Source organism: Hemicordylus capensis, chromosome 1, assembly GCF_027244095.1.
Source record: "Hemicordylus capensis ecotype Gifberg chromosome 1, rHemCap1.1.pri, whole genome shotgun sequence".
In the NCBI taxonomy this organism is placed as follows: domain Eukaryota; kingdom Metazoa; phylum Chordata; class Lepidosauria; order Squamata; family Cordylidae; genus Hemicordylus; species Hemicordylus capensis.
In genome coordinates this window covers 117,907,330-117,919,686 of record NC_069657.1, presented here as the reverse complement: position 1 = coordinate 117,919,686, position 12,357 = coordinate 117,907,330, and the positions used below count along the sequence as shown (strand labels likewise).

Here is a 12,357-nt window from a genome sequence, read left to right as displayed (position 1 = left end):
CTCAGACAAACACAAATGACCATCAAAGTGAAAGAACAGTGGATGGGTTCAGATCCACAACATAGTTCTGATTCTGGTTTCACTTAATGGTAATTATGATTTGTTCTTAATGTACAAACTCTGCAAAGTACAGCTTGTTAACTAACTAGAATTAGAATAAACCATGATACCCTGGTTGTTCCAACATTAGTTAAGGCCAGTTCGGATGATTATCACCCAGCCAACCCCAACCAAGCAACAAGGAGCTTGTAATGCACACATCTTCCAGGTATACACAACTCCTACAGATTCATGTGGGAGATGGACCACCCCGATAATGGTAATTGTATGTATTATTTTATTCACACAATTCTGGGTCATTCAGACATCCTGATGCTCCTTTCCTTAAAGGAGCCCCAATGATGCTGGCATTTGCATTGCATGGTGGGAACAGTCCTCTCTATGTGGGGGTTATGCAGACTAGTATTCAGCTTCTGCCAAAGCTTCGCACAGGCCTAACAGTTAGGTCAGGGAGTCACACTTAGGGAGTCACTTATTACTCATGGCATGGACCTTGCAATGAAGAACACTGATTTAAGGTATAAAGCAACAGAAGGGCTGTGTGTCACAATGGACTGATAATCGGGTCTGAAGCAATGCAAGCCCTCTCAGAGCATTTTTCAGTAGAATTGTTTCCAATGAAAAAATGTATCTGATGAAGAAAAAACTGATTTGATGCAAAACTGTATTGTATTGAACTGAATAATATTGGGGGGTAGGGGTTCACTTTTCCTGAAGAAACCACTGCCCTCTGGACAGCTGCAACATTTCAAAACTCCCTTTTCCTTCCTTGGTGTCACCCTACAATGCACCAGAAAAGGAAGCAATGTCATAGCATTGAATCCTTTTCCTGGTGCATTACCTGGAGGAAAATAGTCATGCCCCATTACATAGTACAGGATGCAGCCAACCCCACGCAGCCCCAAAAGTAGTGAACCAGGAAAAGGACACAACGTCATGTTGCTGCTTACTTTCCTGTACACTGCAGGGAAGATGAGGGAAGGAAAGGGGGCATTTAAAGTGTCTCTGCAGCTGCCCAGAAAGCAGCTGATTTCTTCAAAAAGTTGGATCTTCAAGGAAAGGTACATCCACCCACCCCTCTGCACCCAGATGCATGGAGCGGATACCAGTTACCAGCTCAATGCGATTTTTAACACCCCATGCATTGTTGGCACAATGCAAGAATGGTCAGGCTGAACCTGCTAACAGGGCTCATGCACAGCCTTTAGCAATACACACTCATCTGTATGTTCCAATGTTTTCAGGTATATTACTATAAGCATGAGAATGATTTATTGACCTATTTTTCCTTTTCTTCATATATTCTTCATTTTCCTAGGCTTTGTTACAGAGTCCATATTATCTTTAACTTTGAGATTTTAATAAGGGAGAACAGGCTGGATTGTGTGTTCTGTCCTAACACAAGTCAAATGAAGAATACAGTTGGTCCTTTCTGACTGCATCCTTAAAGTTCCAAGAGACCTAAGAGCTATTTTAATGCAACTTGTGGTCACAATCACTAAGGTAACCCTGAGAGGGTAAAGCCACTGTACCCAAAAATTCACTAGAAACAGACACCTATTTCACATCTTTATCTCAGTGTATTAGGTGCCAGACTCAACAAACAAATGTGAACTACATGCAGGATATTAAGAGTCTACAAATGTATGCCATAACTCAACTTACCAACTCTATTCCCTGTGGAAATGGAGTGTCATCCAAATCTTTTAAGGGAAATCTCTGGATTATTTTCCCCAAACCATCTCCTGACCCTACAGAGGAAGAGGAAGAGAGAACATGAGCTTCTAGAACAAAAACTTTTTGACTAGTTTTAGTTTTTCTAATCAAAAGTTGCATAAACATGTCCAGTACAGCAGAGCGTAGCAACTTCTGCCCATCTGGGCACAATTCATAGTCAAAATTCATATGTTTTGCAAGTTGTATTCATGTGGCAAGGTCCTGCTGAAGCTGCCAGAGTTTTACAGATCAATTCAGATGACACTTTCATGATACCAAGAGACTAAATTTATATGACCCCATGTTGTCTTGAGAAACTCCATTCTAAACTTTCATCCATGTCAGTGACATCAAGTCCCACAAAAATGAAATGTATTCTTTTAGATATAAACATAATGAAACTGAAATAAGTATTTAATTATATATAATGCAGCCATCATAAAAATTCTTTGGCTGAATAATGTTACTATCCTTCCAACATTTTGACCACCATGTAGATTTAGACATTCACTCCCAACTGCTCAACCCCCCCATCCAAAAAAAACCCCCAAGGAAATTATCTTCTAGGCTTTCCAGTATTCATGAAACCATACTACATATGTGGGAGACAACATGATTAGAGAATATTTTATTCAGAAAGCAGCTTCCTGCAATTTGAAGATAAAAAAGCCACTCTCCAGCTGCCACATCACTTTGGTTTTAACATTTTCATTAAAACAATACTTAAGGAAAGTAAAATTGACAAATTCCACAAACTTTGAGAGCAACAGCTTTTGTCTACACGCCAGCAGGTCACAGGCCAGGTCTTTGTAATGCCAAGTTCATAGGGTTTGCACCACCACATCTGACCAACTTCTAACTTCTGATTATTTGCATGCAGTCTCTGTGCTTACACATAACCATGGGCTTTTATATATAAAAAAATGTAGCCTCCAAATGATGTTGGAATGCCTTTTCTTTCATGCATACCAAAGAGATTCTTTACTTGACACCTTCATGGATTACCCTTCCTCCATTTGCTTTGCATCATAAATCTGACAAAAATGTAAATGTACATAAATATTTATTACAATTTTATTATATACCGCCCCTCCAAAGACTCTAAGCGGTGAACAGCAATACCAATAACAATTTTTTTAAAAATTAAAGGTTGAACACCTGGCGAAACAGGTCGGTCTTAAGAAGGTCATAGATTTGTGCTGCTATGTAGCACACACCATTGACAACAGATACTTAATACATTTGTCTTACATGCAATCACTTTTTATGCCAAGCAGGGCAGTCAAAAAATAAACACGAAGCAAGGGGGAAATGCAAGAGAGGGCACAGGACTGGAGCACTTTTGCCAACATATAGCAACCATAAGAGCAAAATTCAAAGTCACCTTGGTATTTCAATCTCCACACCTTCTTGTACATTTTAATTTTGTCTCTAGTCAATACGGCTGTTCTCATCCTTATGAATAGGGCAGAAGCAGCCTCCTACTCAAGGCTCAGGAGCTGTGTGTGCTCTCATATTCTGCTTGTGTGAGTTTAAAAATAAGGTTGGAGGTGCCGGCAGTGATCATGTGCTAAGCAGCAGCTAAGTCTGAAGGATTTTTGTTCTACCCCATTAAAGACCTAGGTACAAGCACTAGGTAGGAGGGAGCCCTCCAACCTTGTTTTTAAACATGCACACAAGCAGAGCCTGGGAGCATATACAGCACCTGAATTATACATAACTAGCTGACCAGGGGTGTAGCAAGACTGGAGTAGGCCCAGAGACAAGATTTTTAAATGGGCCCCTTGCTGATATACACACACAAACACACTTCACAATATATAGTGCACTCACACTCACATCCCCATTATGAATATGGTGAATATCTAGTTCACATTGAATCTAGTTTTTTTACTCTCTGCTACTGCTGAAATCCAAGAGACTCAACATAATTCATAGAGGGTGCAACACAGGAGGGCAGGAAGTCATGTGACGTGCCTCTGGGGGGCCTCCTCAAGGCAGTGGAGCCCCGAGACGACTGTCTCCCCTTGCCTAATGGTAGTTACGCCCCTGTAGCTTACCTAGGCGCAGAGCATCTAAGCCCCTCGTTCTCCCTTCCTCCCACTCCATTTCAGGGCTCAGCCAGTTCTCCTCCCATCCCTTCAGCCAGTCTCCCTCTCCAGCAGCAGCTCTCATCCTCTTTGCTAGGAGCCCGGCAGCCTGCTGCCGCTGCCTTCTCCTCAACCTCCCCCTCCCCACGCCAGCTCTTGTCCCCCTCACAAGGAGGCCAGCGGCCTCGTTTTCACCACCTTCTCGGTCGTCCTCTGTGGCTCACACTGGCGCCGCAACCTCCTCCTCCTCCCTGGTCTCCCTCCCTGCCAGCTCTCGCAACTCCCAGCAGCTGCTCACGAACTCTCACAAGAGCTGCCACACGTAGGAATAGCCATAGGTACACATTAGAGAATCTATATATAGAGATTGTGAGAACAGCCCTAAACCTGTTGAAGTGTGGCTGAACCAATTCATATGCGGCTTCAGTTCTGCCACTACACCTCAAGATTCTGTCTAAAAGCATGAACAGGTGGCCCTCTTTATTTGTGGGGCTTTCATTCTTGCCTATAATCGCGAGTATGGAAACTGCAAATAAAGAAACCATACACCTATGGGAATCCAGGGGTTAGGTTCCTAAAACACACAAAAATGCCCAAAAAAAGTGGGAAGGGGGGAGAAATAAGAGTAAAAGTTCACAGTACCTTGCTCTCCAATGCTCTAGAAATGCCCCCCCCAACCAGCCAAATTTTTGGTGAATATTTGCCCCCCAAAAGAAGTTATTATAGCCGCAAAACAGCTCCATGCTGAAAATGGCAGCCGGAGGTGACACCTGAAGTCATTTCTGGGCCATTTCCGGCCACTCAGCCACTGCGAATAGGCGAATTTTACCCTATTTTTGTACCATGGATAAAGAACCAGAGTCTCTAAGACCCATCCGCAAATGCGTGTGCTGGGACTGCAGATAACGAGGACCACCTGTACACAAGAACGAATGCATAGAAAGTTCACATTTTACAAATATACCATAATAGAACTGTGCTTGACATGCATAAAGTCTCTTTGCAAACCTCCCTCCCTCTGTCTCCCTGGTATTTGGTTTTTGGGAGACAGAGCATTTTACTTACCTCTTAGTTCTATCCAATACTGCGACAGACTGTATCAAGTTGCCACCATTGTGTCAACCTATTACTTAATATGGAAATATATTACTATATTTAGTAGTTTGCCGAGACAGAATATATGTATTGTTAAATACAGCCTTTCCTTTATTTTGGAATTTAGTGTTCACCTTAAGGGAGACAGTTCAAAGACAATTGTCTGGCTTTATGGGTGAATCAAGCCTTTGATTTGAACCAAAACAAGTTGGTCCTGATTAAAATATCACTTTTTAAAATCTCAAATCAGTGTACATAGCAAGAGATATGACAAAAGTGTTCTCTGTCCCCAAAATTGTTCGTTCTCCCTCTCTCTCATTCTCCCCCCCGCAATAGCCACTAGAAAGACACTATGCTAGGCTGAATTCAGACAGCGGCTCTCTGCCTGTTGAATGTAAAAAACACAACTTTAAGATGTTTCTTGTCCATTTAGCAGTAGCCATGCAGCCTGAACCAGCCCAAACAGCCTGGGATGGCAGGTCACCCACACGGAATCCTTTAATTCCTAACACTGCAAAATTTTCATTTGGAGTATACCAGGGTCTCAGAACAAAAGGCATGCCCTGAGAGACTGCACCTTGAAACACAATGAAGGAAAGCCACAAGACAAATAAATTTAGCATGCCAACTATCTGCTTGTGTTGGTGTTCCATCTGAATAGCAACCTCCTCACCCTCACGTTTCCTCCCTCAGCCTTCAACAAGGATTTCTAATTATCTTTTTTTCTTGAAATGTTCCAATCTTTTTCACTCTGTCAGGAAACACCAAAAGAAAATACCTATACATAGACTGTTTGTGTGTCTGTGTGTGCACACACAGCCAACTACCACTGTTGTGCATTACTACTACTCCCTCCCTCCCTCCCTGACATTACTACTACTCCCTCCCTCCCTCTTCAAGAGGCAAATGACAGGGAAGTCTAGTGCCAGGAACACATTTCCTGTTCCTCCAACCTTTCCATTGGTTGGATATGTCACAGGAAGAGAACACAAGCTGAGATAACTGCTACTACCACTCCCAGATATGGTGGGTCACTTTGTCTCCAAGGGCTAGCAAGGGTCAGATCAGAAAGTCTTGATCTGGCCACTGCAAGGACACCGCATGTGGAGGGAGGCTGCAAACAACCCTCCTCCTTGTGGAGCCCTTGCAAAAGGATTACATGGGGAGCTTCCCATTCGACCCATGAATACAGTTGCCATATTCTGGCTTTTCAAATCTGGGTGCCTAATTTCCATATTATGTAAATTGGCTTGAAAATAATTTTTGAGCAAGATAGTGACTGCACGTTTTGCTCCATAACTCCACTTCTACAAGGGCTAGAGCTTAGCTCCCCCCCCCTTTTTTTTTTAAATGAGAGCTGAAATCTGAGCAAATCTGGGTGAAACCCAGAACTTCGGGGGGCATGGCAACTCTACCCGTGGAAGGCTCTGCAAGAGCACAGTGAGAAGAAGGAAAGTTGCCAACCGTAGAGACAGATTATAACAACTTCTACAGATAACTATATAACTGCCCATACACACAGTGTACACATGCTGGTCTCTCCAACTGGTGAAGCAGCAGCACAAAGAAACAGAATGAAAAAGCAGGACAAGGGAACAGAGAATGTGTGGCTGCATGCAGCTGCCGCAACAGTGCCTGCTCTTTCCTGGCTGGAGAGCACAGCTGCAGCACAAGCCCATTAGGGTTGGCCCTACTGGCTTTAGATCAGGCCTGCACAACATGCGGCCTGGGGGCCGGATGCGGCCCGCGAGGCCTTTTTTCCTGGCCCCCGGGGCTATTTCCTCTTCCTCCCCCTGCTGCTTAAAAAACACTTCCTCAAAAAAAATTCCAGCCGCTGCACGGCTGAGGAGATGGCTGCGGGGGTGCGAGTGTTCTTCCTTACCCTCCCCCACGGCAGCAGTGGCGCACAGCGGCAGAAAGCAGAGCGACACTCGGGTCTGCCATTTGGCCCGGTGTTGCTTCCCAACTGCGAGGCGCGCCTGCGCAGTCAAGTCTCTTAAGTCTCTCTCTCTCTCTCTCCCCACCAAGACTGCTCCATTCTCACCCACCAAGACTGCTCCATTCTCTCTCTCTCTCTCCCACCAAAACTGCTCCATTCTCTCTCTCTCTCTCCCTCCCACCGACTGCTCCATTCTCTCTCTTCCTCCCACCAAGACTGCTCCATTCTCTCTCTCTCCCTCTCTCACCCACCAAGACTGCTCCATTCTCTCTCTCTCCCTCTCTCACCCACCATGACTGCTCCATTCTCTCTCTCTCTCTCTCCCCCCCCACCAAGACTGCTTCATGCTCACTCTCTCACACACCCACCAAGACTGCTCCATTCTCTCTCTCTCTCTCTCTCTCGCTCTCTCCAAGACTGCTCCATTCTCTCTCTCTCTCAGGCCATGCCTCCTGCTGCATCCTTTCCATCTTTCTTCCCCCTTCTCCGTTCTTTTCCAAAATTATGAGAAGAGGTTCTCATTTTTTTCCCCCTTAAAAGTGTTCCATGTTTCGTGTGATGATTTGGCAGAGGTGGAAAGGAAGAACAATGCATTTTATTATGTATTTTGTACAGATTGTATAATATTTATATTATTAGAATGAATTTTAATTCAACTTATTTCATATTAATTTAAATCAATCTTGGCCTGCCAGAACATCAAAAGTTAAATATTGATTAAATTCATTTTAAATTCATTTCACTTTAATTCAGTTGACTGGTTGATTGATTGACTCTAATAATCAGCACCCTAGGAATTGACCTCGGCTCCCATGAACCAAGTCCCGGCTGGTTTCGGCCCACCAGGTCATTTGAGTTGTGCAGGCCTGCTTTAGATACTTGGGATATTACCATGCCAGCAGATGCAAAGGAGACTGCAAGTGCTAACAAAGCAGAGGTTGAGCAAGTCCTCTGTGCTTTCAAGGCCACATTAATACTGTGTAAAACAGAAGCTCCTTGTGTATATGCCCAAGAATGAAGTCTGCAAAAAGAAAATCAAGGTATCAGAAAGTCTGTATTTCCATTTTAAAAATGCAGGATATCCCACTTTTAGAAAGTGAACACAAGGACAATGAATACAACAAATTCTTTTAATATCTTAGTACAATTTCTGATGACCTTTGGATTATTCTTTGTTTCTCAGACCCATGCAGCCAACTAACAACATTAAACTGCAATAAAATTCCTAGCTCCCATAAATTTATTGGGTCATTGACTTTTAACAGCCTTCATCTGACTACTATGAAGTCCTTCAATGGTCCGCTAGTCTCTTACTTTTCAGATTACACTACATCTCAGGTTACAACATTTCTACCACATTGTAAATATGTACACACACCTAAGTGATTTTACATTCTTAAAACATGGCAACACAAAGTGTTAGCAGAAAAAGTTTTATTAGAAGCATATGAAAAATTCTGTAACAAGCAAGACTGGTTTCAAGTTCAACAGAGGCTGATGGCAGCTAATGACAACATTCCATAAATATTGGGAGGCCACATTCCAAAGAGCAACTCACTGTCAGGTCAGTTTTGACTCAGACTTATTTGCCCCCAGATTATAGTCATGCATTCACGAAGTCTTAAAAACTTGGAGCATTTATTTGCTTGGAATCTTTTCTATACTGGAACAACGAAATCCAGCCTGAACCAAATACGATATTTTAGTTCCTAACATGTAATTAGATAAAAAGCCCTGCATAGATTTATATAGTAAAGATATAGTAAACTTGCTCATTTTGTAAATGGGGAAGATGGAAAATTGTATAAAGGATCCTGTAATGTCACCATACAAATGACTGAATAAATTTATCATCATCATATACTTTATTTGTTAGCCACCTCCATAACAAATTGTTCTCTAGATGGCGCACAACATTAAAAAATCTAATAAAATACATAACACAACACACCAAAACACACAAATGCAAAAAAAACAAATAACCTTTTAAAAATTAAATCAATTTTTAAAATTACTTTTTAAAAGCCTGAATGAATAGGAAGGTCTTCACCTGGCATCTAAAAGAACAAAGTGATGAAGCCAGATGAACCTCACTGGGGAGGCTATTCCATAAACAGGGTAAAACCACAGAAAAGGCCTTCACCTCTGTTGGCAGGGGCACTTGGCACAGGGCCTCCGAACATCTTAAGGTCTGAGTCAGGACATATGGAGCAAGGCCTCTCTCAGGTAACCCTGTCCCAAGCCATTTAGGGCTTAAAAGGTTAAAATAGGAATTTTAAATTGGACTTGGAAACGGACTAGGAGCCAGTACAGCTGATGAAGCATTGGTGCAATATGCTCAAAATGTCCAGTTCCAGTTTATAATCTTGCAGCCCTATTTTGTATCAGCTGCAGTGTCCGGACCATTTTCAAAGGCAGCTCCACGTACAATGCATTGCAGTAATCTAGATTACCAGAGCATGAGTATCTATGGCCAAGCTATTTCTATCCTGGTATGATCGCAGCTGGCATATCAGCCAAAGGTGCTCCGAACCACAAAGGCCTCTTGAGCCTCTAGTGACAATGCTGGATCAATGAGCACCCCCAGACTGTGAACCTGGTCCTTCAGAGGGAGTGCAGCTCTATCTAAAATAGGCTGAACACCATTCACCCAGGCAGAGGAACCACCAACCAAAAGTACTTCTGTCTTGTCTGGATTGAGTCTCAACTTGTTCATCTTCATCCAGTCCATTACTGTATCCAGGCACTGATTAAGGACTGCCACCGCCTCATCTGGGTCCAGTGAAAAAGATACAACTGAGTGTTATCCGCATACTGATGCCACCTCAGGCCAGATCACTGAATGGCCTCTCCCAGCAGTTTCATGTAGATGTTAAACAGTATAGAGGAAAGAATTGAACCCTCAGGATCCCCAAAACACAACTGCCAAGGGGTGGAGCAGTAATACCCCAGCACCACCTTTGGAAACAGGCCTCAAGGTAGGCGTGGAACCACCTCCAAGAAGTGCCTCTCACACCCAACTCGGCCAGCCTATCCAAAAGGATACCATGGCCAATGATATCGAAAGCCACTGAGAGGTCCAAGGTAATTAACAGGGTTGCACTCCCCTCACTCCCTCCCCCTGCTCCCCACAGGTTGCCTCCCCATAGAACCAAAGTACTTTCTGTTCCAAAACCAGGCCTGAAGTTCAACTGAAATGGATCTAGATAATCCTCTATTTCCAGTGGCCGCAGTTCATTAATTTCAACATATGAAGCTGCCTTTTACACAGTCAGACCACTGGCCGATCTAAGTCAAAGCTGTCTGCTCTGGCTGGCTGTGGCTTTCCAGGATTTCAGACAAGGGTTTTCCTCAGTCTACCTGGATATGTCAAGGACAGAGCCTCGGACTTATATATATGACACATGCTCTAGCACTGAGCTACAGCCCTTTCCCCAAGAGTACATCCCACATGTCTATCTCCATCAATCATTTCACACTGGAGGAAAAATTTAGGCCTCAATTATAAATCAAGATTACTTATTATTTCTATAATCTAGCCGTGCCACTAACCTGACCCTATAATCTAGCCGTGCCACCACCCTCAAGTTCTAGTTTATGTAACCCAAAGGGCTTTATATGTGGATGCACAAAAGCATTTCCCCCAAAGGCTCTCTAGAGTCCATCCACTATAAACCCTTTAATTCCTCTTGATTAGGCCAGTTTATCAATTCATCCCAATTTTTCTCAAATTTTCATCCGAACTTCTATATGTATTATTTTTTAAAAATTATACCTTTCTGACCCATGGTTTCACAAGGCAACTTATAACCAGAGAAAGAAACAACCAGAAAATGTAATATAAAGAAGCTAATACAGCAGTAAACTGTAAGGTAATACAGAAGTCATCATGAAACCAGCTAAAAACCAAATACAGTTAAAAGCTGTATGGAGTAATAGAAGTTTTATTGCTTTCTTAAAAGAGCTGAGGGGGGCCTGACCAACCTCTCTCCAAGGAGAAAGTTCCACAATTGAAGCACCTCTATGGAAAAAGCCCTGAACTTAGTCACTAGGCAGTGGCAAGCCAGAGAGAAGCATTTAAGGTTCTTAAAGCCTGGATAAATTCATATGGGCACAGGTAGTTCTTAAGGTACCCTGATCCTAGGTCAAGTACAGTTTTAAAGTTTAAAACCAGCACCTTATACAAATGCTTTTGAAGGCATCAAAGGAAATGATAAATAAACAAAAGCTACCATCTGCTACAAAAAGGCAATATTAATATTTTATTTCATTCCTCATTTAAACGTATTTTATTTATTATTTGCATGTAATGCTGTCAGGGCAGTGCACATTTAAATCAGTATTCCAGTCCCAGCCCTACTGATTAAAACTTGTCCCACAACTAAAGAGCTAAATAAATTAATCTACCTATTAAATCAATTAAAGCTCCAAGTCCTACTTTTGATGGGTAAATACAGGTACCTGTTTATTTACATCCCCTGCTCCAACCCTGAACAGCCACTTGGGGGTTTGCTGCTCCTGAAGTACTTTTGGCTTTTGGAGAAATTTCTTTGCTCACTCTTCATGGCTTATTTGCCTAGGTTTGAAAGATGTGTGCTCCATGAAAACAGAAATTCAACATTAGTACTTCATCTAAGCTAAACACATTTAGGTCAGCAATCCATCTCCCCCATTCACACAGCCTCCAACTACAGTCTTGACTTTTTGCTTTAAATAATGCACACAAAACATTAAAATCCTGGCATTTTTTTTAAAGTTCCTGAACCTTAGTCCCCTTCAACTCCCTTCTTAAATAAATCTCCTCTATTAAAAGGTCACATGCCATCTCCTGCCTGCCCTTTAAATTCCAGGAGCAAGCTGTTAGTACAACTAACATTCCAAATTAATGAGAAGTGCGATAAACTGTGCCTCTTTCCCTATGAGCCATGGATAACAATATATTTAATCTGCATGTATTTTTAAAGTATTTTCAACACTACTTAATGCTTTGGGTACAAATAGTTTACATTGCTAGAAAATGGTATATAAATAGAAATAGTAGTAGTATATTAGTAATTTGTCTAAAATTACACACATTCCCCTTGCATGTGTGAACACACCATCATGTGAAAATATGATTGTATAATACAGTTCACAGAAAGGAGGAGCTTTAGTACTGCTGCCCTGTAATGCAAAACAAGCTTACAGCAAAGCACCAAAGTTACACAGTGGCCTGGTTCACACGTAAAGTTTAACTGCAGTTATAGCAACTAGAGTTTGTAACTGTTGTACGCCCAAACGTGTAAAACTCCCAATCTTAAGCCTCAAAACTAAATTCCAGTTTGCCCCAACGAACTCCAATTGGGAGCTGAGATTTTCTCCAAGATTTGCTACTGATAACCACAGTTTTACTGCTGAAGCATAAGCCAGACTCGTCCCTAACCGTTAAGTGCCAATTTCCAAACTCCAATCATAGAG

General features: G+C 42.4%; 1 protein-coding gene across 11 annotated transcripts in view; it reads right to left on the bottom strand.

Moving 5' to 3' along the window:
* SBF2 (SET binding factor 2) overlaps nucleotides 1-12,357 on the bottom strand; it is a 510,140-nt gene that overhangs the window by 408,903 nt on the left and 88,880 nt on the right. For 10 of the 11 annotated variants that reach the window (XM_053274763.1, XM_053274792.1, XM_053274810.1 and 7 more), the window contains exon 2: nucleotides 1,726-1,811. The exons of the other annotated variant lie outside the window; for it this stretch is intronic. In XM_053274763.1, coding sequence (XP_053130738.1) covers nucleotides 1,726-1,811 — 86 coding nt within the window. The remainder of the gene's footprint in view (nucleotides 1-1,725; nucleotides 1,812-12,357) is intronic. 11 annotated transcript variants of the gene reach the window in all.